This window comes from Silene latifolia, chromosome Y (genome assembly GCF_048544455.1).
Source record: "Silene latifolia isolate original U9 population chromosome Y, ASM4854445v1, whole genome shotgun sequence".
NCBI classification, from domain to species: Eukaryota; Viridiplantae; Streptophyta; class Magnoliopsida; order Caryophyllales; family Caryophyllaceae; genus Silene; species Silene latifolia.
Window position 1 is genome coordinate 65,801,229 of NC_133538.1, and position 27,685 is coordinate 65,828,913.

General features: G+C 37.2%; 2 protein-coding genes across 2 annotated transcripts; both read left to right on the forward strand.

The window, feature by feature from the left end:
* The first annotated feature begins 1,854 nt into the window (after positions 1–1,854).
* Positions 1,855–3,813, forward strand: LOC141628241 (uncharacterized). Its single transcript, XM_074441407.1, has 5 exons — positions 1,855–2,314; positions 2,455–2,653; positions 2,800–3,315; positions 3,403–3,508; positions 3,592–3,813. Exons 1-5 carry the CDS (start codon positions 1,855–1,857, stop codon positions 3,811–3,813), a joined length of 1,503 nt encoding a protein of 500 aa, XP_074297508.1.
* A 1,483-nt stretch (positions 3,814–5,296) lies between these two features.
* On the forward strand, positions 5,297–6,308 carry LOC141628243 (uncharacterized). Its single transcript, XM_074441408.1, has 4 exons — positions 5,297–5,311; positions 5,535–5,612; positions 5,745–5,825; positions 5,907–6,308. Exons 1-4 carry the CDS (start codon positions 5,297–5,299, stop codon positions 6,306–6,308), a joined length of 576 nt encoding a protein of 191 aa, XP_074297509.1.
* The last annotated feature ends 21,377 nt before the right edge of the window (positions 6,309–27,685 follow it).

The window sequence follows — 27,685 nt, forward strand, 5'->3', positions numbered from 1 at the left end:
TCTCTCACAAATGAAAGTGGGTAGCGCAAGTGAGTGGGAATGAAATGGATACCGCCACTTGTCCCCCTACTTTAATTTTGTGAGAGGGTCACTATCCATCTATAGTTATAAACGGTCGTCTATAATGAGATGGACTGCTTAATGATATAATTATAGCTATGTTGTTCATGTTCTGAAGACTGACTTGCGACGGACACATTGCTGAAACAAATCCTTCTGCCCATAAGTCATAACCCCTAATACATGAGTTCATTTTCAAATTTTGATGAAAGTTGAGCCATGATTGATCACTTTAGCAATAAGTCCAAACCTACTCTCTCATAGAAAGTTGTAACTAGCAAGTACATCCGCAATTCTTGGTCGGGCAAGATGCAGTTTAGTTTAGGTTGGCATTACATAGATTTTAGAATCTGCTGCCTCTTTTTCTGGTTTTGTTACAGTTTAGAGGTTTTGATTTAAATTTCAATTTTGAATGTAATATGACTTACTTTTTACCCTTAGTCCATTTTTCCTTTCTTTCTCGCTTTTATTCATAATACGAGTGTCAAGCCGCCGTCAACTTTGCCCTGATGAATGTTTGACTGTTTACTGATGCACATTTTCTCATGTGTGTTTGATCTTTTTAGTTATGTTTATTTGGTGAATATTATTTGTTTTAGAGAAAATGACTCTTATTTGTAAGTAGTTTGTAGAATATTTTTCATCATTGCCATTGATTACATCTTTTACAATTCATGTGAAACTATTTTTCAGTTTGACAAGTGATGGATCTGAATTTTATCAAGGAAAATTTGGCTAGTCGTAGAGAAAGTGAACAATACCGATTAGGAGTTCGTGAATTCATAAGATATGCTACTAGTGACCTACCCTCTTCTAGTGGTAAAATATATTGTCCTTGTGGGAAGTATGTAAACAATAAATTGTTGAGTCCAGACGAAGTGAATTTACATTTGCTTAGTTCTGGAATGATGTGTAACTACTCCACTTGGATTTTCCATGGAGAGCAATTGGAGGACACATCGGTCGATGAACCTATGGTGACAAATCCACCTTTAACTCATATGCAACAGTTAGTTCATGATGCATATGGACAAAGAAATGAGGAGTCTGGTTTCAATGATTCTCCTCATGTCATAAATATGGCAACCAAGGGACAAAGTAAAGATGCTGAAAACTTTTTTAATTTGTTAAAAGATGCTGATTAGGAGTTGTGGCCAGGGTGTGAATTGACTAAGTTGTCATTTTTAGTGCTTTTGTTCCATTTAAAGAGTACTAACAAATGGAGTAATAAGTCTATTAGTAAATTATTAGAAATTTTACGACTTGCAATTCCCAATGGTGAACACTTACCAAAATCATTTGTTGAAGCAAAGAAAGTTATTAGTAAGTTAGGCCTTGATTACATAAAAATTGATGCTTGCCCGAAACACTGCCAACTTTATTGGAAAGAGAAAATAGGTGATGATACATGTTCAACTTGTGGGATTTCAAGATGGAAAAGGGTTAGAGAACAATTGACATCAACGGGGAGAAAAAAAAAGAAAGGAATTCCTACCAATGTTTTACGGTATTTTCCGTTAAAGCCGAGACTTAAGAGACTTTTTATGTCTAAAAAGACGGCATCTTATATGAGGTGGCATTCTGAAGGAAGAACAAAAGAGGATAAAGTTCTAAGACATCCAATTTGATTCCAATGCTTGGCAAGACTTTGACTCTAGGTACCCTAATTTTGGTGCGGAGTCTCGTAATGTTAGACTTGGTTTAGCTAGTGATGGATTTATCCCTTTTGGAATGTTAAGTTCAACTTATAGTTGTTGGCCAGTAGTGTTGGTACCATACAACTTACCCCCTTGGATGTGTTTAAAAGCGCCATCTCTGATTTTATCCACCTTAATTCCGGGGCCGAGTAGTCCAGGAAATAAAATTGATGTGTATTTGCAACACCTTATTGAAGAGTTAATTGAGTTATGGGATGAGGGCATTGAGACGTATGATGCTTCCAAAGATGAAACTTTTACTTTACATGCTGGATTACTTTGGACAATCAGCGATTTTCCAGGTTATGGCATGCTCTCTGGTTGGGGTGTACATGGTGAGAAAGCGTGTCCTTGTTACAACTCCCAAACTGATTCAAAGTGGCTATATAATAGTCATAAGTTTTGTTATATGGGTAGTCGTCGACTTTTAGAGGAAAACCATGATTTTCGCTATAATAAAGAAGCTTTTAATGGAAGTGAAGAACATGAAGTTGCTCCTACAACGCCTTCTGGACCTGAGGTTCTGCGCCAAATTGAGGATATTCAAGATTTCAGTGGTTATAAAACTTGGAAGAAGAAGAGCGAATTCTTTAAATTACCTATTGGGATTCTCATTTAATTCGCCATAACTTAGATGTCATGCACATTGAAAAAAATGTGTGTGATAATGTGATTGGTACATTGTTGAATTTGGAAGGAAAATCTACAGATAACTTAAAAGCTCGTCGTGATTTGGAAGTTATGGGAATAAGAAAGGAACTTCACCCACAAGAAAGGGGATCAAGGTATTATCTACCACCAGCTCCATATACAATGTCCCGTGTCGAAAAGCATGCATTTTGTAAACTACTCCATGAACTTAAAGTTCCTAATGGCTATGCTGGAAACATAACAAGGTGTGTAAACCTTACGCAAGCTAAATTGCATGGTCTCAAAAGCCATGACAATCATATCTTAATGCAACAAATTTTGCCAGTTGCATTGCGAGGGTACTCACACCGAGGTGGTAGTTGTCTTATCCCCGATTATGTGGTTATTTTAGAGACTTATGTGGTAAAGTTTTACATTTAGATGAAATTGCGCGACTAGAAGCTTCTATACCACAAATAATGTGTCATCTGGAGATGATATTTCCTCCTAGCTTTTTTACCATAATGGTCCACTTGGTCGTTCATCTAGCTACGGAAGAAAAGCTTGCTGGTCCAGTTAGATATAGGTGGATGTATTTTATTGAGAGGTATTTGGGCAAACTCAAATCCTATGTTTTTAATAAAGCTCGCCCAGAAGGATCAATTGCCGAGGCTCACTTAGCCTTTGAATGTATGATATTTTGCTCTCATTACATTGAAGGATTTGATTCAAAGTTTCATATAGCTTCAAATTTTGAAGGATGTGCTGAAATTTTGGAATCAACGAGTAGTACTCATGATAATAGTATTTTTGTTCAAGCGGGAAAACCTTTAGGAAAACCCACTACAAGCAAGATATCGGCAATGAACAAAATACAAGCACATCGATATATCCTTTTCAATTCTTCAGAAGTCACTGAATTTCTAAAGTAAGAATCTAATACTAACATAGTTTTCATTTTTATTAATTTTATACAATAATTGTAAACATGTACTAACACTTGTTTTTATTAAAGAGAGCATACAGCAGAACTTAAGCGTCGTAGTCGACCAAGACGTCTTTCTTTGAAAGAAATTGAGCGAATTCAACATGAAACATTCCATGATTGGTTCAGAGAACATGTAAGCATATTACAGGCTTATGTCAAATAATATATAGTATGAAGTATAAGAGGAGTTACTAGTTTTTTTTTATAATAAAACAGGTTATCAAATTGGAGGCGTCAAAGGGTCCAGAATGTTTGAATGAGGAACTTCGTATGCTAGCTCGTGGACCACTTGATGTTATTACTAAATACCAAGGATATAATGTCAATGGTTTTAGTTTTAGAGCCAAACGTTATGATAAATGTACTCAAAATAGTGGAGTGGTTGTAGTAGCAAAAACGTCAAGCTATGCTAGTGCTAGTGACAGAGACCGATATTAGGAGATGTTACTTACTATGGGAGAATAATAGAAATCATTGAATTGAAATATTTAGGAGGATACTCAACTATAATGTTTAAATGTGAGTGGATATACACAACTCCTGGAAGAGGAACAAAGCAAGACGAATATGGTTTTACACGTGTTAATTTCTCTCGTCTACACAGTGGCGAAACCCTGACAGATGAGCCATATATATTCGCCACACAAGCTGAGCAAGTGTTTTATATTCAAGACCAAGTTAACGAAGAATGGTCTGTTGCTTTGAAGATGAAACCGAAACATGTTAATGACATTGGTGACGATGGTTTGAGTGAGGATGAAGAAATTGAGCCATATCATGTCTCATTTCTAAACTTGTATTCGAACACCCATGAAAATCCTAGTTGGGTTAGGCTTGGTGTCGAAGGAACTTTGGTTGATGACTGAAAATAATATCTAGCTGTTAGATTTGATCTTCCTTTTTTAAGAATTTTTATGAAATATTAGCTATTCTTTTATGTTTTGAATAATAAGCTTTAAACTAAGTTGTGGTTTTTATTTGTGAAAGTTCTTTGTGTGCTTGCTAGCTTTGTGATGTGCTGGAAGTGTTTTTTAATCAAATTAAATGACTATTGATAAAGCTCAAAGTTGACAGGGAAAATGGCTAAGGCTAAGAATCTCCAGATTAGTAGACAAAGTAGCGGCCAAGGAGATCAAAGAGAAAATAACTCCACTGAGCATTCTAGATCTGGAAGTCATCAAAATGGAGATCAAAATCCAGAATCGATTACTACTACTCAACATGAAAATGAGGGACGAACATATGAGTGTGTTGTACAAGGTAAGATGAAAATTCACTTAGTAATACAGTTTGTATGCACATTAAAATTTCATATTAAAGTGATCTTATAATTTTTTAGATCCCGACGGCAAAAGAACTCGTGGGAAAACTGTTCTTGCTGAAATATGGAACATGCCAGAAGGACATCGAATAGTTGTCGAGATAAACAAATCCAATCAACCTATAGGGGATGAAGGAGGGGTGCTAGGATATTTTTGTGGCACAATAGCTAGAAATGGAGGTCTTTGCTCATTAAGTTATACTCGATGGGATCACTTAAAGAAGGGTAACAAGGGAAACAATCAGACCTTGATTCTGAAAGAAGTTCAGGTAAGGGATTCAAAACTTTGTTTTAGCACCATTATTGTGTATATTTGGTTTACATAACTTTTTTTTTTCTTATCACAATATAAGCTTTTTTTCTTCTTATCACAATAAACATTTTTCTTGTCTATATGGCATATGCAGAAAAGGTTTCTTTATGCGAAGATACTCGAAAAATGGATATTGAAGTCAATAGGCCATAAATGGAGAGACTATAAGTGTCTTTTAAAAGGAAAGCATTATTCAGATGATGCAAACATAACAGAGTTGCAGAATAACGTCCCACAGGATGTGGTAAACGACCAATGGATAAGTATTGTTAACTTTTGGAGATCAGATGAAGGACAAGTATGTTTTTATTTATTTACAAAATTATAAATGCCTTATTTTTAAGAGGACCATTTCCTCCTATTTTATCTAAATAGCGCTCAAAACTACCAAAGGCCATAAACTTAAAAGTGGAATGTTGATAAGGTTCATAATGGAATGAAAATTGGTTAAGGTCAATGAACTGGTCTTGCACCGACACTAATAGTATTTTTTATGATATGGCAGAAAAGAAGTGCAAAGAGTAGGTTTCACATAAGAAGGCAAAGACAAAGCCTATTCATACCTCTGGCACTAAGAGTCATGCACGCATCTATGAAGATTTGGTATATGCCTATTATCGTTTAATTAGTTAACAAAAATTTCTATTTTGTTTCTTCTACTTTATTTTTTGATAAATTTATATTTTTTTTCTTCTACTTTCATTTTATTTGACTTGTTATTTATGATTTCTCTAGAAAAAGTCACTACAGAGATCCCCAACAAGGACTGAAGTTTATCTAGAATGTCATCAACATAAGAACGAAGCCAATGTTACGGTATGTGTCTGAAGCTTTTATTTATTTTAGTTATTAATGGTGATATTTTTTTGCGTTACTTTAGTACAATTACAACTACAGGATCAAATTAAGGAAATTGCTGCACAACAAGAGCACTTAGATGGGAACTTAGATGATGACCCTGTTGCACAAGTATTGGGAAAAGATAAATATGGTCGGGTTCGAGGTCTTGGGTTAGGTGTTAAGCCATCAGATCTAGTAGAGGCTTCTTCTACTTTGCATTATTCCAACGGCTTAAATATGTCTACAACCGAGGAGACAACATCCATGTATCTTATTCGTCAACTAAAGGACAAAATAGAAACAATGGATAATCGTATCGAAAGACAAGGAAACACTATTACCAAGCTAAAAAGGAAGTTGAGAAATACCGAGGGTTTTACCTTAAGTGATCTTGAGTCGAGTGAATCTAGCTCTGATGAGTCTAGCTCAGAAGGAGAGTCTGATCACGACAATTCATAGTAAGGTAAGAATTCTTTTTAATCTCTTGATCATCTCATCTTCTCTTGGTGTCATGTCTTTTCTCTCCTTTTGAACTTTTAAAGTGCTTTCTTGCTTCTTTTGTCAATAATGGTAACATCTCATACTTATGATGAATGGGGATGTAAATTTGATTAACAACTTACATTGTTTTCACTTGAATTTTCAGTAATCCTATGTTATGTTCGAGGTGCTTTATGTATCGTCAAGCTCAAGCATTATCGCAAGGATTGTTTAGCGGGCACCGAAGATATGTATTTCTAAGATGTCACAAATAGTCACTACTCTTTGTTGGTCATGCGAATAATAGAGAACTTTGTGTTTGGATAGTTGGATATTTTTTTGATGTATTTTTTATTTGAGATACATTTATTCTTATAGGGTTCGGACACATGTATTTGACATTAAAGTTATTTAATAAGAAGATATATTTGTTTCTAGAAAAGTTGTGTGTGTAATTCCGGGAGAAGAAATATGTTTGTTCAGAAGGTAATATAGTATATAGGAAATGCAGGTGTAATAAATAATATTGTTGATTGTAGTATAAAAGCAACGCAAAAACGCGCCTGAACAAAAGCATAATTGTGCATAATAGATGATAGGTGACATATTAGTTGAGGCGCTTGAAAAGCGCTGCTATAGCACAAAAAATAGCGCGTCAATTTTTGCGGCGCTATACTTTAGCTTTACCGACGATAAAATAGCGTCGCAAAAGGGGGTAGCGGCACAGGCAAATGCGGCGCATATAAAAGCGTCGGTATAATCCCTTCTGGCTCTATTTAGCGTTGCAATAGGGGGTTAAAAAGCGTCGCAAGAATCCGTTTCTGTAGTAGTGATGTTGCGTACTTAAACGATACTGGTAGTAGTTCTTCAAACAAAATGAAGTATAATATAATATAGTTGTATTTTCAAATTAACACAAATTATTGTTTAAGATGGGTACTATTCGTCTTAAGTTTAAGATGAGTCAAATATACTTATGTGGGATGAATGGGACAAAGCAGAATGTATTGGGAAAAGTAAAAAAAAAAAAAAATTATGTTATAAAATGTAGAGAAGAAGAGGAAATGATAGTAGAGAAGTGTTTAATTCTTAATAGCATAAAGGATCATATATATACTCTGTATATATATATATATATATATATATATATATATATATACATGATTACAATTGAGAGTTATGTTATAGGAATTTGAAGGGACAAGTTTAGAATCATCCTACATTTATGGACATCCATAATACATGCATTTCATAACACTCCCCCTCAAATGTCCATTATCGTAAATACACTGGTGAAGTTGCCTCATTAAAAACCTTAATAGAAAAACCCAGTGGGAAAAACACTAGAAAAGAAAAGAGTACAATATCTACCAAACACGCATAACAAGATGCCTCATTAAAACCTTTCCATGGAAAACCCAGTGGGACAAAACCAGGGATAAGGAAAAAGAGTACATCACGTGTCTACTCCCCTTGATGATTACATAACTTGATATATCTTGAAATCCATCCTTTGGCGTAACTTCTCGATCGTTGAAAAGAATCCACCGTCGTTGATGATAAACTTGATATCTTCAATTAATATAAATCCTTTGTAATTTCAATATAATATTTCTACGGAATTCACAATCTGGATATCGTCACTCATGATGACCTTTGAGTCTTCATCTCAAATATTATAATCACACTTGTAATAAAAATTCTTCTAACACTAGTACAAAAAACACATTTGGCTAGCACAAAAGGCTACGGTTGTAGTTAATAACCGTAGCCATAAAATTTTCGACAATAGGCTTTGGAAAAGACGACGGTTGTTTTCTAAAAACCGTGGCCAAATATAAAAGGTTGCGGTTAATTTTAAAAACCGTAGCCAAAACTGTTTTGGAAAATCGAAAAAGAAACGGTTCATTCATGGAACCGTAGCTATATATTTATTTAATTTTTTAAAAACGAAAAAATATAAAATATGAGCAAAATATTGCATATTAGTATGATTTAGATAGGATGAGTTAGCAATATACTCGGTTTAATTTTCCCCCATTTCCCTGGAGAAACCCTAACTCCCTCCACCAATATCGCCTTTACTGTAATACCCGCCCTTTTAGAGACCCGTTGACCAGCTTTGACCGACCTTGGAAGTAGTAATAGTCCTTAGAAGTGCATACCAAAGTTATCCTGTGTTTTGAGTTATGGGTGGTACTCGATAGAGTAGAGGCTACTCGATCGAGTAGCTTGGATACTCGATCGAGTAGGAGCCACTCGATCGAATAGGTGGGCCACTCGATCGAGTAGCGTCTTTTCGGCGAGGGTTTATAATCGTGTTTTGTTAAAACTGCAACTCATTTTCGCCTCATTTCTTCAGATCCTTAGGTCGCCTCCTTCCCTTCCCTTCACCATATACCTTTCATGGGAGCCTTTGAAGGTCCTTGTGCCTTAGGAGTGCATAGCTTGAGTCGGGTAGCGGTTCTTTGCCAGGTTTCCTCTTGTACGTATGTCGTCATCATCATCCGTATCTTTGTCTTTTCAGTTAAGGTTAGTTTAGTAGTGATAGATGGTTGTGTTGTGTATATAGGTGTTGCTTGATTGCTGGGTATTGCGTGTATGGGCATGGAATCGTTGCAGTCGCTTAAAGGTAGGTTCGCCTACTCAGTTTCTGTGGATGGTCTAGCGTGTCGGTTGTTGAGTCGTGGTTGTTGTGTTGTTGTTGTGTTTGTGTGGCAGAGTATATGCGGTAGTCGGTTGGTGTACACAGTTTATTGGTTGTTGTTGTATTGCAGCTGTCTGTGATTGATTGTCTCTGGTTCTCGATCGCGTCCTCGGCTGAATGGAGTCACTTGCGGGAGTGGCTTCACGCCCTAATTTCGCCCTCCGTGGAACCCGCCACGGGAGGGGATGTGCACATTAATGGGACAGGTTTATCGCTCGGCATGATGAGCGGGCCTTAGGTGGGAACGACTGCGGTCCCCCACTGGCAGGGCTGGTCCAGTGGACAGTCGGTGACGGAGATTGATTGGAGTGGGTATGATTGTGTGTGACTGGTTGTGTTTTGTTTTGCGTTGACGTGTGTTGTTGGTTTGTGTTGTGTCTTACCTCAGTTGCTGACCTGGTGTGGTTGTCTTGTTTGTTTATTTATGTGTCTGTCGTGATCCCTTATGGTGAGCAGTCAGTCTTAGCAGGTGTTGATGTGGTTGATAGCTGGAGTCCTGGCAGGGTTGAGTCGTCACGAGTTCTAATAGAGACAGTGTATAGCTGACGAGTTGTATCTTTGTTTTGTTAGTTGGTTGTAACACTTGTAAATTTAACTATAACTGTTCTTTTATCGACTTTTGATGATTACTTACCTCGGGCAACCGAGATGGTAATGCCCTTATATGCTAAGGAAGGTCTGGTTAAGGCTCCTCGGTATGTGGGGGTGTTACATTTACCTTCTCCACTCCGGTGACCACACCTTTGCTAGGGACGTCGCCTTCGCCGCTCGCACGCACCATCGCCCTTTGTCTTCTTCCAATTCAAACACTGTATTGATCGATTTCGTCCCCCACCGTCTCCAGTTAGGTAATTCGATTTATTTTTTTATTATCCTTTGAACTAATATGCGATTTGTTTCTCTAATTTGCCATTACTTGGGGTAATTCGATTTTTTTTTTATCCTTTCGACAATCTGGTGTTGTTGTGAGGTTCTTGTGGGTTTTGAACACAAGAAAATGGATGCTCTAGATACAGTCTTCGATCCCTTGAGAGATTTCGCCAAGGACAGTGTTCGTCTTTTTTGTTGTGTTAATTCATTTAGCAAAAGATGCTGCTTATAATCAAATGATTGTTTTAATGAACTGAGCTCATGTAATGCACAAAATATTAGCTAAATGATACGGAGTATATAAATTATCATCTAGGTTGACTTTTCTTTAATCCATTCGTTCTCTAACATGCTACTCGGTATTTAGTTTTGTACTTTTGTTGAGAGCTTTACTGCTTTAGGGAACTTATTACAAGCGTCATTTCTTGCATTTCGATTGCTTGAGCAAGAAGTGATCGGAGGCAGGTTATAGGAAATTTTAACATCCTAGAACTTCTCCTTATTGTTTGGAAATGTCTTAGAAAATGCACAAATCTAGTACTATTCTAATTTTTGTCTTGTGCTTTTTCTCCTAGTTCAAATAGGAGGTATAAATGGAGAGCAAAGTGGTGATTAAATATTAAAAAGGTAGTGTAATTGATTGCTCTTGCTCGTGTGATGGCCATTACAAATTACATAGCAAAATTTACTCTTGCTCGTATGTTAATATCTTGCCTTTATCTCAACACTTGTTTTGCTACTCGTTGTTTGTTGGTGAAAGATTTATTGTGATCAGAGAAAGATTTATGCTTGGTTAAGTTGGGTTTAGGCCTTCTATGATTATGTTTCTCTTAATTCTCTATGGAATCACCAAGTAACTTGTACAAGAGTAATAATAGTAAGCTAATTTGTAAATGTAAGACTGCTAATACTCTTGGTTATATTCCCACGTTATTTCATTTCATTATTTAGGCGGTAGGTTCTAGCTAAATGTCATTGTCTTTGTTTATGAAATTAACAATCTTAACTTTACTTAAAGGTGAAATTTAGGTTTTTAGGTATATGTACACTTGTACAGGTTATTAGTTAACATACTAACAATAAAATTGTTGTTGTCATATTCCATTTATAATTTACTTTTTTGATGTATTAGGATGTGAAATGGGGAATGGATATTGTAGGGAAGCTTCCAAGAGCCCTAGTGGTTTGGATCACAAGACGCTTACCCTGTTCAAGAAGTAAGCGAGGTTCGAGATCTATGGACTACCAACCATGCATCTCTAGTCGTAGGTAATTATATCATACTCATGACTTTTAGTCATGTTCATCTCTACTTAGTCCCTTCTCCCTCTTTCGTTTACTTTGTCAATTTTTTTCATTTTCTCGGAAAATTTGAACAAGTATATATGTAACTTAGCAATTTGGTACATGGAAGCGTTTCAAGGACTTTGCAAGATAGTCGTGGCTGGTATACATAGTAGCCGGACATTGTCATTTATTTGGTGTAATGTTTAGCAACTTTTTTGGGTTCGTGTTGTTTATGTCCAAACATTTTAGCTCGCATCTCTGATATCTTAGCTTTTTGCTAAACTAGTTTTACACCCGTGCAAAAAAATGCACGGGTCGTAACAACAGATGTTAAGTGTTCAATATTGTAATAATATAAATTGTTCATAGAGACGGTATTGAATTTAGTCGGGCCTCTTATTTATTATTGTAACCACATATAATGAATTGAGCTTCTTTATTCAAATGTTAAAATTCAAATGACGGTATTGAAATTTTAAATATGATATTGTTGATGCCTGATTACTAAATAAATCTTTTTGTCTCATAATAATGCTTTGTAAGACTTGTGTGTTTTTTAAGATAAGAAAATTAGTGCTGATAGATTTTTATAATCATTAAAATTTTTACCATGTGTATTTTTTTTAACGTTATAATTATATGAATCTTCTTCAAATTTTGCTAAATTTTGTATATTTCTTAACATTATGAATTATAATTATATGAATGTGCTTTAATTCTTATCGAGACATGCCTTTTTTTTGTATAGGAATGTTATTTGGGTACCTATCAATAAGAAAACCAGTACAAATAATTTGTAATTTTATTCATTTTGTAATTTTTTTTAATTGTTTTCATTCAGATGTATTCGTAACATTTTAGGAAAATATATATGTATAATATGTAATTATAAAAAAAAAGTTAAAACTAAAATTAAAATATCGTAAATTCAGTAGTTTGAAAAGGAGAAAAAGAAAAGCAAATTAAGTGAAATATAGGAGAGAGGGTAATTTAATGTGTAGGATGAACATGAGGGATCCTACCTTAATTTTTTTCTTTTTCATCCTTAAAAACCATGGACCAATAGGAGAGCTTTATTGATTTTAGCTTTTTTTTTATAAGCAGTTATCTTATCAGCTCCTACTTTTCAGCTACCTTATCAGTTACTTTCAAGTTTCAGTTAGTTTTTTAGGTTTCAGGTAACTTATCAGGTTTCAGCTAATTTTACCAAACAGAACCTTAATATTGTGAAACGTGCAGTTAACTTTGTAACGAAAAAACTTCACCATATATGTATATTAGCATGAAAAACCATCTTATCCTATATTAGTGTAAGACATATATACCATTAGACACCCTTAAAATTTAATTAAAAACAAAATAACAGAAATAGTAACAACCCGTATTTGAGAGGTCTCACCTTAGATTTCTATATAAGACTTTGTCATATGAGAATGAGATTACCATGAAAATGGCTCAACTCAATTTTTTTATGTAAAAACAAAAGACTAAGGCCTCGTTTGGTTTATTTAGGAATTTAATCGACACCGGAATATCCAATTTATGTGAATTATTTTCCTGTATACAAATTCACATGAATTCGGAAAAGTCGTTTGGTTGTGAATGCGGGACTTGAATTCCACAGGAGTTGTGAACTACCTAGGAGGGGCTAGGTCATTCAATTCCACCATTATGTAGGCATTCAAAACTCCTTGAAAAATTGAATGCCTACATTTTGCCAAAAAATTGGCAACCAAACATCCACCACTTTTTACAATTCATGAGATTTTTAATTTCCCATAAATTGGAAGGGCAACCAAACAAGGCCTAAGTTTTTTTTAGATATAAACAAAAGACTAAAATTACCCAAACTAAGAGAGAGTTTTTGGGCCCAACTAAAATATTTAGATTTATATATATATATATATATATATATATTAAAAACTTAAGGAGTAGATAAGTATTGGTGTATTTTACCCAAACTAAAATAGAATTGGTGTATTTGCATAACAAATTAACTACATTTCCTCCCCTAATTGTTTGTTACAAACCTAAAACAATCCCAGTGCACTAAGAGTGTATTTGGATTGAGTGATTTGGAGGGAAAAGAAAGGGAGAGAGAGTAGGGGATTGAAAATCCTTTGTTTGGATAGCAAATAAGGGTGGAGAGAAATGAAGGGAGAGAGATTTGGAGGGTTCCATTATCCTTCCTCCAAGCAAATTAGAATCTCTCCAGAATAGGCAAGATTTAGAAAGAAATTGTATCCAAACACCCACATTTCATTTGCCCTCCCATTCCCTTACCTCACTTTCTCTTCCCTCCTTCCCCCTCCCCTTCCTTTCCCTCTACTTTTGCTATCCAAACACACCCTAATACAAATCCATTGAAATTCATTCCCTCACCTTCACCCTCGAACCTCACCCATGTCATTAATGGCCATAGCTCACTTCCTTCTCTCATATAGTAACCAATTACCTCCCCCGCATGTTCTTTCTCCCATACGGTCTTACATATCCCCTCTATCAAGTATCATCTTTATTATTGAGAGTTGAGACCCTAAATAAATTACCCTAATCTCAGATTAAGGAAAAAGGTTAGATCCGTTTGCATGTATCACTTTTTTTCTTCAGCAATATCTCCATTTTTTTTCTTTAATAAAATTTTTATTTTAATAGTATTAGCTTAAATTCTACATATCAAAATAATTTGGTCTAAAAATTTCCGTGTATTAATTTTTTTGTTACCTAAATTTATTTTTGAATTAAAATGAATTTATCTCCGATTTAAGATTGTTTTTCCATATTTTCCGTGTATGTTTCCGAATCCATTTATATAATACTTATCTTTATAAAAAAAAAGGTTTTGATTTTGAGTCAAAAATCAGAATTTTACATTTAAATGAAATTCTTATTTGATTTCATTTTTTCTAAAAAGAATATTCTTAAATTTAGTTTCATGCAATTTTTTTTTTGAAAGTAGTTTCATGCAATTTTATAAGTCATTAGTTCAACCAATATCCGTTGTGCATTAATAAGTGATGGTGATGGCAGTTAATGGATCTCTAAATGTAAATTAAAAGGTTTTTATTTAAGTTTTGTAAATATTTAATTTAGTTTTTAAAATAAAATTACTATGTTATTTTCAAATTGTATAATGTTTGCCATAATGTATAGTTTGTATAGAATTTGGAATCTATTTAAATCATAAGAGAGAGATTAATTATCATAAAGAGAGATTAATTAAATCAATAGAGAACGTGGGTCTCCTAGCAAAAAAAATAAAATTACCTTCTCTCACTCCCTAAATATAAGGAGCCAATGAAAACTATCTAAATGCTCCAGCTTTTATAGAAAGGGGATTTATGCTGGAATAGTTACAATTTTAGCTTCTTGCTAAATTTATGTTGGAATAGTTACAATTGGCTTGATGTTGAGCTAGATCTCAAATATTTGTAAATTGTTTACATCCTATTTATAATAACTACAACCTGTTTAATTATTAGTCATTATCCTCAAAATCTACTCCCTTCTCCCTCTCTCTTACCAATCTTTCTTCATTTGCTCTTAGCTTCCTCTCTCTTACCAATCTTTCTTCATTTGCTCTTATCTTTATTTAGTTTTACATCTTTCAATGTTGTAAGATAGTTGAAAAATAATAAGACGGTTGAAGGTCATCAAGGTTTCAAGTAAAAGAAGCATGAAGAGAAGGGGCGGGTGATCTATCAACATAAACTTGTCATCAATTTTAGGGGTTATTGGTTAGGATGTATTTTGTGACCATGAAATATTTAGCTTATGTTGTTGAGCGACTTGAATAATCTTTTGGAAATATGTACGTATACTAAGCATGTTGGTTTTTGTTATAAAATAAACCAGGCCAAGTGTTTTTTGCTTCAATTACTAAGCAATTTAAATTGTATTTATTATTGGTGACTATTATTAGGGACTACGATTTTGCGGAATAGTAGCTGCAAATGGGCATTTCTCATACAAAAGGCCTGGGCTTTTGGCTACGGTTGTACTACTATAAACCGTGGCCTTATGTATACTTTTGGCTACGGTTAATGGTCAAGAACCATAGCCTTATGTGTACTTTTGGCTACGGTTATTGGTTGAGAACCGTAGCCTTAAATTCACTTATGGCTACGGTTCACGACCGTAGTCTTTTCTTCCCCACTTAAGGCTACCCCCTGATTTGCTACGGTTGTACAACCCCTTATGTCTTTTTTAACCGTGACATAATATTACATGTCTATAACTATTGTCATTTCTACAATCATGATCATCATGACTATATTGTGTTAACGAGCCAACAGTACTACCTCATTAAAAATCTTGCTAGGAAAACCCATTGGGACAAAAACCTAGTCGAAGGAAAAAAGAGTTTAGCTATCATTCCTGAATTCATTCCCTTCAGGAGAATCAATCCGATTATTAACAATTCATTTGAAAAATAATTGATCTTTCTTGCCAAATCATCTTGACATCATTATTATTATTATAGACTTTCACTATATTTTTCAACTATTATGATACTCCTGGACCATAAAGTATTTTCATATATTTGGCAAGAAATTCATTCATGTACGAATCTCATATGTTCAAAGTTCAGGCTGAGACAATAATAATTCAAGCAAACTCGCTCTTTAGGAGTTTGAATACTTCATTATGGAAATAATAACAATAATATTTCAATCGTATTGTAGAGCTCTATAAATTTCATCGTGAGTTTTGAAAAAACTCAAATTGATCAACTATTATCAATTGATGATCATTCATAACAGACTCCTTCAAGGAGTTTATCCTCCGAGGAGTAAAATATATTTCTCCTTTTAATGTATAATTTATGAATTTCAACCAAAATCATTAAACATGTGCATGCATATGTGAAACAAATTTTTAAATAACATATTCTAAAACAATGCAATAATAATTAATGTAAATATTAAAACTAAGACGCAATGATGAATTTACTATCTATAAGCACATGATGATGACTCAAAATGCAAACTGTACAGTTTTTCTTCCAATATTAATAATTTGGATTAACTTCATGTCAATGGATGGACTCCCGGTCCATGAGCTCATTTATAATCATATATTGTATGTCGACTGTGACACCCTCATTCATTGCGGAAAAGTAGACACGTAATTCTAGAATAAAACTGCATGGATATGTTTGTAATAGGTTCATTTGGGTAGAAACCTATAATTTTTAGAACCTGAACCTATTAAAAAGATATCCAAATTAAAAGGTGTCAAAACATACAAGGTCTAAATAGAAGTTTCATAACTGTAGATACCCGTATCCGTCGATATTGGAATTTATAGAGAACCCGACAAACACCCGATGATGATATGACACATGTATTTATTAGTTGTCATTGTCATTATTTGGGTTCGTTTTACGATGTAGAATGGGCGTCGTCGATGAAGTATTTTATTAATTTAAATGATATTTAAATTAATTTTTTTTAGTGAGTTCATTTTATTAATTTAAATGATATTTAAATTATGGTTTTTTTAGGTGAATTCAATTTATTTTATTTTGAATTTATTTTCCCAAGTTTATTTTATTGAAAATAAAATAAATATTTGATTTGAAAAATCATTTTATGAGTATATTTGGTTTGAAAAATCATTTATTTTAATGTGTTATTTGATTTGAAAAATCGATTTGAAAATCGAAAAGAACTCGTTTTGAACATGTGTTTTTGAGCTCGGTTTTTGAGCCCGTTTTCTTTGCGAGTTGGCACGAATATCGAGTACACTAACCAACCTAAGCCTCTACCCATCCAACCCCAGTTCGAACCCCATAACCATGGCCCAAATCCCGTCCCAAATCACCCCCAACAGCCCGCGCAAAACACCAAGCAGCCCCCCTGTTTTGCAGCTCAATCCCGAGTCCAAAACCCGCTCCAAATACCACCAAAACCCGTGACCATTAACCCTAACCCATACCCTAATATCCTACCCATATTACCTTACCTTAACCACCAAGAAAACCCCCCATACGAACCCTAGAAAACCCCCCAAAAGCTGCTGGACAGCAGCTATGCTCAGCCGAGCCCGTCTGCCTCTCCTCCCTTTTACCCTACTTTAACTCCCTATAAATACTCACTCTTCACCATACATTCATTCCTCTAAGTTCTCCATACATCCTACCTTCACTCACAAGCTTTAAACCTCAGAAACAAACCCTAATTGCCTCTCAAAAACCCTCCACAAAACCGACATCCAAACTGAAACAGTTTGTGTGTCCTCTTCGAAAAACAATTCGTTCCTCCTTCAAACCTCCATCAAAACTCGAGTTTCTTATTCCTAATTAACCATATAACATCCATCTACATATTAGATAAATATTTACGAGCCAAATTGCCCTTGAGAGTACACGAAATCCCTCGAAAAACAGAGTGTTATACACTCTGTTTTCGCGGTTTGTTCCTGTCTGTCCAGTTCTGTTTGTGCTCGTTTTTCGTGCCCAATAACTCAAAACGAGCAGGGGTTTCTTTAAGATATCTGTTCTCCTCTCTTTCTAGTTTTCAAAACATCTTTTAAATCGAATTTTCATCGTGAAACGAGGGAGAAATCGCTGTTTGAAAGTTGCTGTCCAGATTCGATAAAAAACGCGTGTTTGCTTTGTTTCTTCGTCGACGACGGCCTCTCGAGATAAAATCTACCATCGATTACGACCCAAGACGGTGTCAAAGATACATGTAGGTTGAGGGTGCATCAAATCCTTTTCTTTCTCCCTTTTATTTCGTTTTTTTATGTTTGTTTTTTTATAGTTTGTTTTTGTTTGTTTATCGTTTTTTTATCGATTGTTCTAATTAACTACGAAACTAGTTTAGTCCGAGTATGAGTTAAAGTACCACCATGAACACCCGCGTTGACTTGAGATGGGAAAGAAACCACTACATCAGTCGGTCGTACACCCCCGTCTCATTTACATATCCTCGTGTTCAAGGTAGGGCATTAATAAAACAAATTTTAACTTCGTTCTTCGCTTTTGACATCTCCTCTTCTCTCGTGTGATTCGACCCATCTTAGGACCCGTCACATGTTAGTATGACCTCTGATTGTTAACATATAACTCATTTAGATGACATTAGATCAATTTGATAACCTAATTAGACACATTGGGGTACATCAACATAGCTTTAAAAACCGATTAACAATTCTGTAACTTAATGAACGCATCTCTCTCTTTCACCTAATTTCTCGCTAGTATAAGAGTGCGTGATTAGCGCCTTCTTATTAACACTCGATGAGCTAACTTAATTAGCAAACTTGACCTAATTTGACCCCTTTTAGGCCGTGTAGAATACACCTTTGCGCGACATCCTTCCAATCGATCGACGTTGTTTCTAATTCGTTTTCTAACTTTCCTATCCCGTTTCGCAATCATCTATCTAACCTAATGAACCTGACCTAGGACCTAAGTTTGGACGTGGCCTTTGGCCTTTCTTGTTTCGTTTGTTTTTGCATCGTTCGTTCTTTATTTGTTTTGTCGCTTGTAATTTATCGTTTGTTATCGAGTTGTAATTTTCAAGTTAGTTTTCTTTTATCGAGTCAAAACCTCTTCTAAAAACCTTAGTCTTGTTTGGTTAGATGGTTGTGCCCCAATGCAAGTGAGAGCGTAGTAAATCGCATGTTGTTTAAAGCAACATGGCCCGGTTTATGCTAATGCATGCTTTGGTGCGTGACCCAATGTCTAATTCGATAAGATTAAGTGAAAGCACACATTACGAGGAGTGACCCAAGGCCGTGAGTCATGTGAGCCGTGGGCCACCCCTTTGTGCCCGTTTTCCTAGGCCGAATGGCCATGTGTCGTGTATGGTGTCGTATGTAGCAATTGTATTTAGATCGAGTTGTATCTTTAATTTATTGTTGTGTCGGCATGAAATGCCTGGTTTGTAATAGGTAGATCCCACGGCTCCCCCATTCCCCCTTAAGCCTTGTTTGCTTTGCTTTGTATGTTGTTAGATTAATCAACCCACATGATAAATTACAACTTTGACAAAGTTAGTTTAGTTGCATCTAAAACGACATAGAAATTGTTGTCACATGTTAGGGTTTAAAACGATGTTTGCATATCATATATCGTAGTAGCTATGACCTTGTTTGAAATCTGATACTTGACTTAGTAGAGGCCGTTATCGACGGGCGGGGTTAGGTGTCCTTGTGGGCTTCCTAACACGTACCCTCACCCCTTACTCAAGATCTATGGTTTGTGGATCCGTCTAAATACCATTGGATTACGAGAGTCATTCAAATCGAGTGATATAGGGTACAAGTCTTTATCTTTAATCACTCGTAGTCGATTGGCTTTATGCTTTTCGATGAAAGGTGTAAAGTTGACTTGAACGGTTCCAAGTTCCCAAAAAACTTGGTGGCGACTCTAATTTGTCTTAATTCGATTCGAAAGAACCTCGAGTCGATTATGCCTAGTGTGGATCCCGCGGACGCAGATCCCGAGGGCCTTGTCCACGATTTGGCGACTCATTGGGGAAAAGAGGACTAGTTACACTTTGTTTCTAGGGTCTTTTCCTCCGAGGTGAAACTTGAAAAGAAAGTGTTGGAAAGTAAAACATTACACATAGTGCTACGATTCATGCATAAACCCTTAAGGATTTTCCCGGGCCGTCCCAGCGTTTCTTTGTGATGCGTGGGGGGCGACGTCCCACTATGTTAGGAAGCTGCACATTGCTCGCTTCCACTTCACCTCGCGTGGTTCTTGATGGTGGGGACGCTCTTCTAGGTACTTTACCTTAAGGCCCTTGCTCTATAAGACCGCTAAAGGATGGAGGGCATAGACCTTCTTATAGAAGACTTGCCGAGACTTAGAGATGTCTAGGAGCATACATCCTTATAACATGAGAATGACAATGTGCAAGGTGTTTTCCCGAGTCTTTTCAAAATTTTCCATGTCCATTACAAAACCGAACTTTTGAACAACTTACTTTCAAACTTAGCATGATTTTCAAAACGCGGAATGCTGCCCAAATAGGACTAGAAATTTCGGCCAAAATGAGCTTTTATAGCCGGCATGCTGCCCATTTCAAATCTCATTTTCAAATCCATCCTTCGTTTTTCAAAATCAATCCAAAATGCCTCTCGAACCTCAACCAAGCATGAAATGCGTCGAGTCGTGTCCGGGTCATGGCCGTGTTAGGCCGGGTGTGTTTCGTTCTAAGAGTCTAGAACATGACCCTGTTGGGTCACCCAAGCTCACCTCTTGGGCTTTGAGTCATGTTGGTCGACCATTTGGTCTAGGATAGTCCACAGACACGTCCAAGCTAGGCCCTTTAGGACGTTTCACCCGAACCTAAGGACTATGTTGGTCCAATCACGGGTTTAGTCACACCGAGTCCAGTTTAGAATCGAGCTATGACAGCTTGAGTCATGTCGTCTTGTCGAGTCTAAAATGAATCAAGGTCTAAATCCAACCGTGAGTCGAACCTTTGGTTAGTCAGTCTCAAGTCGAGTCTTTGCTTGAGTCAAGTTGGTGTCGTGTCCTTAAGTGTGCAGGGGCTCTTACTTTAAATATTGACTCGGTTCGGGGTTTTCTTGTAGAAAGGCCGCCCAAAACCCGACGTCAAGCAATGGAAGATGCTGTTAACAAACTCACTGAGGCCGTGAACCTCATGATGACCAGAATGGATGTGATCGAATCCAAGCTGGGTGAAGATTCCTCTTCGTCTACTCCACCTCTGACTGATCTGGAGAAACGGTTCAAGTTCATCGAAGACCGTTTGAAACTCTCCCAGGGGAAGAACATTCACTATGAGAATGCTAGGGCCTATGCCCGATTCGGGATAAGTTGCCCACGAACATGGTACTCACTTGACATCCCAAAGTTCAAGGGCACCGAAGATCCGATCCACCATGTTAAGGCCTATAAAGGGTACTTAGCACTGAAGGGAGTACTTGCTGACATGCTCTCCCGAAATTTTTGCCCAATCTCTCGGATGAACACCCGAAGGCGTGGTTCTATAATCTTGACCTTAAGAACTTCCCCACTTTCGAAGATATTACGGTGGAGTTCTGTAAGCACTATGCTGACAATGTTGAGATTCAAACCAACATAAGGACTTTGGAGGTGATGACACAGAAAGAAAAAGAAGGCTTTACTGAATTCCTTGCAAGATGGCGCGCTGAAAGCGTGAAACTAGCCAAGAAGCCTGATGAAGTTGAAATGGTAGATAAGTTCGTAAAGAATCTACGACCTATTTACTGCAATGCTCTGAAATACCAGAATTTTGGCTCTTTCAAATAATTGATAAGAATCGGGATAAAGGTAGAAGATGATGTCATTAGGGCAGAGGCTGAAAAGCCGAAAGGGTACCAAGGGGCCTCATCGTCTAAGGCCAAGGCCCCAGCAACGACCCATATTGATGAAACCATCAATCTCTTAGAAGGGCAATCGAAGAAGTCGCAGCGCCAAACATCTAGGGCATTCACCGATATCGGATGCACTTATGCATACGCTCTCCAAAGGCTCATAGCCCAAGGAAAGCTGAAGCCTATTGGTCCAACTCCGAACCCTCCCGCTGATCAACAAGGTAAAGGTATAAACCAAATGCCTACTGTGCCTTTCATCAAGGGAAAGGCCATGATACTAAAAGGTGTTATCGACTGAAGCACGAAATCCAAGATATGATCGAGAATGGAACACTCCCGATCCCAACTGTTAAACCCAATAACATCACCAATCCATTTGGCGATCACACTAACTTTGTTTCTGTCGAAGACAATGTCGATTATTCCCATCTTATCCGCCCAGGTCACTTGAAAGGGGTGTTTATCGGGAAAATATTTGTGGATTGCTGTGAATTCTTGCCAAACCCGAAGAATGAAATTCAAGTCGGGAGTCTTGCTCTAGAATGTACTCCTCTCGTTAACGAAGTTAATAAAAGACAATTTGATTCACCAACCTTCATCACTGGCGTAGATCCTCAGAGGACTACCTCGGGATGGAGGCAGACCATCATAGGGATCGAGGACCAGAGCCGGGCATCTAAGCTGACAGTTGAACAAGAGAAAGCTCAAGACCAGATTTGAAAATTATGAGTCGGGATCTGTTTTCTTATCTTAGTCGAGTCGAGTCTAGAACTTTCTTTTTTTTGAATTTGAGTCGTTTGTTCCGCGATGACCTAGGATATGTCCTAGGAATCGTTTCTTCGAGTCTGTTAAGCATTTCTCATTCCAATAAAGAGTTGCAGTTTCGTTTCCAAATATGTCTTGTTTCCAATCCTCAATCATTCCGAAACATGATAAAATGCACAACACACTCAAAGGCATCCCTGGGGTAGAAATATGTCCCGTTTCAAAATATAAGGTACACTAGGATCCTGTGTTTGATTCCTTTACCTATTCCATGTCTGGCGGTAGAAAACCTCCATCAAAACCAATGCTTAACACAAGCCTTTAGATGATTCTATGATGAACCCGGACTAGCTCCTGGTTTCCCTATCGATGACGGAAGGCAAGCCTTTTCCCCAACAAAATCATCCCATCTCGAAGAGAGAAGATATCAACCCGTTCTAACAAGGAATTTTTAGTTCCTACCCAAATTAGTTGGCGAAGCCCAGTTTTCAAGGTGTATCCATTTATGACTAAGAGAATGAATAGAGGATCATTTTCAAGGAGAGAAAAAAAATGAAAAAGAATGAAAAATGAGAAAAAGAGAAAAATTGGAAGAATGAAAAAAAAAAATGAAAAAAAAAGAAAAATGAAAAAAAGATGAAAGAAAAAGAAAAAAGGAAAAAAGATGTTGAAGTTATTGCGGAATGCTTTTTGGTTGAATGTCGAAGTTACGGAAGCCAGAAGTCAAGTCAAGTACCCATAGTTGAAGTTCAATGGGCGAAGCCCAAAAGCTTAAGTAGTAACCTCTTTACCCTCTAAGTCCTTCACGATACAGTTACAAAGGGATAGTCGAGAATTTTGAGAATTATTCCGCTTGTGTTGTTACACCCAGCCTTTAGGGTCCAGACATGGAAATTTGAACCCACATCGTTTCCCGACCTATTTGCACTCGGGTTTCATCAAACCTGAGACACCATCTCCATCCACATCAAAGCCATAGCCATTGGCCTTAGCACCATAAAATGAACCTTCAGAATGACGGTCCACTATTCAAGCCGTTTTTTGCCAAGCTCCACATCCCAAAGAACCACAACCTTTTGTACCAACCCTAGACACGGGATTTAACGGTACCTTACAGGCTAGAATGGGATACAACATGATACCTTAGGTGAAACCTTCGAGTGTGTACACACAATCAATATGCCAAGTTTATGCACCTTGATCGAACTACGTCGGATTTGATTTCGCTCCACGCGAATACGTAGGCAGTCCTTCAGAATAAGGGATTCAATCCACTCATCAACCAAGTTGTCATCTTGTCGGTTTCTTACGGGTCTTAACCAAGACCAAATGAAGCCACCTTTGTTTGAGTCGGTCTTAGCACTCGATGTAGGCTAGGATAAGGATATAGGTTCAGATGAGTAATGTCAAGTCTCGGAATGAGCTTTATCTAACGGTGTAGGCAAAGATGCTGAGTCAGATAGATGTGGGTTTGTGTTAGGAACAGAAAATATGAAAAACCCGCTGAAAAGAATGAAGGCGTGGAAGAAAAATAGTAAAAGCCCGTTGAAAGGAAAGAAGGCGGTGGCAAGAAATGATGAAAACTCGCTGAAAAGAAAGGAGGTGAGGAGAAGAGTGACAGAATGTTCCCAACAAGAGTGATGTGTGATGTCTAAGTGTTCTCATAAAATGAGTCCGTGTTTAGTGTCTGGGCGAAGCCAACGTTGTTGCTCCGTAAGTTTAATCCACCTTGTCAATGTCAAGTGATCTTGATTCCCATGTGCCCTCGGGAGCACGCCCATGCGGATATCTCCGTCTCATGTCCGATGGCCTTGTGATTCCCGTTTGCCATCTTTTGGCGCCAGAATGGCAAATTTACATTTTTATCCCCAACAAGTCCATAATTGAATTTAAACTCGTGCACACTTGCGGTTTTATTTTCCTTTTTGTTTTACTGTAGCGGGCTACGCCCACGTTGTTTACGGGTCATACAGAGTGTCTGAGTCGTATTTCTTGCTCACCCGTCAAGGTTCGATTTCAAAATGCCAAAGATTTCAGAATTCCGAAATTTCAAAAACTTTTTGCATCAAATTTTGGGTCGACGACCCAACATCCAAGGGATTCATTTCAAATTCAAAATTTGGGTCGATGGCCCAATTATTCAAAATTTTCAACTTGTTCAAATTTGGTCGATGACCCGATCATTCAAATTTAATTTTAGGTCGACGACCCAGCATTCCAATACTTCAACTTCAAACCTCGGGTCGATGGCCCAACATTCCAAGTGATGTCAAATTCAAAATTCGGGTCGATGACCCAATTACTCAAAATTTTCAAATTCTATTTTCGGGTCGATGACCCAATCTTTCAAATGATCTAATTTTAGAATCGATGATCCAAATGTGCTTATGTGATGATTATTGCTAGTACGTTTTTGTGTTTGAAATGCAGCAGGATATGCTTCAACTGGGGGCTCTAAAGTCTTCGACTTTAGAGCCATCACAAACTGGGGGCTCTGAAGCCGTGGGCTTCAGAGACCATTACCAAGATGTAAAGGATGATATCCACCAAGAATTCAATTCAATACAAGAGTATGAAATGGGAGAATTCCGTAGCTGAAAGCAAATGATGAGAGTGGCGGCAACCTCCTCGGAAGGTCCCGTCCCATTCGGACAAGCGCCAGCAGATGATAAATTTTGGGCAAATGTCAACAGATGATGAATTTTGGACAAATGCCAGCAGATGATAAACCTTGGGCATGTGTCGGCGATTCCGAACTACGACGCGGGTTTGATGCGTCGAGAAACGGATACGTAGGCGCCTAAGGATAAGGCTCAATCCACCATACATGCAGTTTTATGGGTCGATGACCAACGATGACAACTTGACACAACAGAAGCAAGAGGCAATCCCCAACGAAGTTTCAGGTATGATCTCTTCTTATGGCTGGCGAGCTTATATACGCAAGTCTAATGGACTATAAACGACCCGAAGAATCCTCAGGTCGAGAGGGACCTGGGGTATACTTTGACTTTCGCCTTGTCCAAGCCTCAGTCAAAGTGGGGGCTCTGTAGATACCCGTATCCGTCGATATTGGAATTTATAGAGAACCCGACAAACACCCGATGATGATAGGACACATGTATTTATTAGTTGTCATTGTCATTATTTGGGTTCGTTTTACGATGTAGAATGGGCGTCGTCGATGAAGTATTTTATTAATTTAAATGATATTTAAGTTAATGTTTTTTTTAGTGAGTTCATTTTATTAATTTAAATGATATTTAAATTATGGTTTTTTTACGTGAATTCAATTTATTTTATTTTGAATTTATTTTCCCAAGTTTATTTTATTGAAAATAAAATAAATATTTGATTTGAAAAATCATTTTATGAGTATATTTGGTTTGAAAAATCATTTATTTTAATGTGTTATTAGATTTGAAAAATCGATTTGAAAATCGAAAAGAACTCGTTTTGAACATGTGTTTTTGAGCTCGATTTTTAGCTCGGTTTTTGAGCCCTTTTTCTTTGCGAGTTGGCACGAATATCGAGTACACTAACCAACCTAAGCCTCTACCCATCCAACCCCAGTTCGAACCCCATAACCATGGCCCAAATCCCGTCCCAAATCACCCCCAACAGCCCGCGCAAAACACCAAGCAGCCCTCCTGTTTTGCAGCTCAATCCCGAGTCCAAAACCCGCTCCAAATACCACCAAAACCCGTGCCCATTAACCCTAACCCATACCCTAATATCCTACCCATATTACCTTACCTTAACCACCAAGAAAACCCCCCATACGAACCCTAGAAAACCCCCCAAAAGCTGCTGGACAACAGCTATGCTCAGCCGAGCCCGTCTGCCTCTCCTCCCTTTTACCCTACTTTAACTCCCTATAAATACCCACCCTTCACCATACATTCATTCCTCTAAGTTCTCCATACATCCTACCTTCACTCACAAGCTTTAAACCTCAGAAACAAACCCTAATTGCCTCTCAAAAACCCTCCACAAAACCGACATCCAAACTGAAACAGTTTGTGTGTCCTCTTCGAAAAACAATTCGTTCCTCCTTCAAACCTCCATCAAAACTCGAGTTTCTTGTTCCTAATTAACCATATAACATCCATCTACACATTAGACAAATATTTACGAGCCAAATTGCCCTTGAGAGTACACGAAATCCCTCGAAAAACAGAGTGTTATACGCTCTGTTTTCGCGGTTTGTTCCTGTCTGTCCAGTTCTGTTCGTGCTCAGTTTTCGTGCCCAATAACTCAAAACGAGCAGGGGTTGCTTTAATATCTCTGTTCTCCTCTCTTTCTAGTTTTCAAAACATCTTTTAAATCGAATTTTCATCGTGAAACGAGGGAGAAATCGCTGTTTGAAAGTTGCTGTCCAGATTCGATAAAAAACGCGTGTTTGCTTTGTTTCTTCGTCGACGACGGCCTCTCGAGATAAAATCTACCATCGATTACGACCCAAGACGGTGTCAACGATACATGTATGTTGAGGGTGCATCAAATCCTTTTCTTTCTCCCTTTTATTTCGTTTTTTTATGTTTGTTTTTTTATAGTTTGTTTTTGTTTGTTTATCGTTTTTTTTTATCGATTGTTCTAATTAACTACGAAACTAGTTTAGTCCGAGTATGAGTTAAAGTACCACCATGAACACCCGCGTTGACTTGAGATGGGAAAGAAACCGCTACATCAGTCGGTCGTACACCCCCGTCTCATTTACATATCCTCGTGTTCAAGGTAGGGCATTAATAAAACAAATTTTAACTTCGTTCTTCGCTTTTGACATCTCCTCTTCTCTCGTGTGATTCGACCCATCTTAGGACCCGTCACATGTTAGTATGACCTCTGATTGTTAACATATAACTCATTTAGATGACATTAGATCAATTTGATAACCTAATTAGACACATTAGGGTACATCGACATAGCTTTAAAAACCGATTAACAATTCTGTAACTTAATGAACGCATCTCTCTCTTTCACCAAATTTCTCGCTAGTATAAGAGTGCGTGATTAGCACCTTCTTATTAACACTCGATGAGTTAACTTAATTAGCAGACTTGACCTAATTTGACCCCTTTTAAGCCGTGTAGAATACACCTTTGCGCGACATCCTTCCAATCGATCGACGTTGTTTCTAATTCGTTTTCTAACTTTCCTATCCCGTTTCGCAATCATCTATCTAACCTAATGAACCTGACCTAGGACCTAAGTTTGGACGTGGCCTTTGGCCTTTCTTGTTTCGTTTGTTTTTGCATCGTTCGTTCTTTATTTGTTTTGTCGCTTGTAATTTATCGTTTGTTATCGAGTTGTAATTTTCAAGTTAGTTTTCTTTTATCGAGTCAAAACCTCTTCTAAAAACCTTAGTCTTGTTTGGTTAGATGGTTGTGCCCCAATGCAAGTG

Coding starts and splice junctions, on each gene's coding strand:
- LOC141628241 (XM_074441407.1), top strand. CDS start 1,855: ATGTGTTTAAAAGCGCCATCTCTGATTTTATCCACCTTAATTCCGGGG. Junction 2,315..2,454: donor GGATATTCAAGATTTCAGTG/GTTATAAAACTT, acceptor TGAATTTGGAAG/GAAAATCTACAGATAACTTA. Junction 3,316..3,402: donor GAAGTCACTGAATTTCTAAA/GTAAGAATCTAA, acceptor TTTTTATTAAAG/AGAGCATACAGCAGAACTTA.
- LOC141628243 (XM_074441408.1), top strand. Junction 5,613..5,744: donor CACGCATCTATGAAGATTTG/GTATATGCCTAT, acceptor TGATTTCTCTAG/AAAAAGTCACTACAGAGATC. Junction 5,826..5,906: donor AGAACGAAGCCAATGTTACG/GTATGTGTCTGA, acceptor TTACAACTACAG/GATCAAATTAAGGAAATTGC.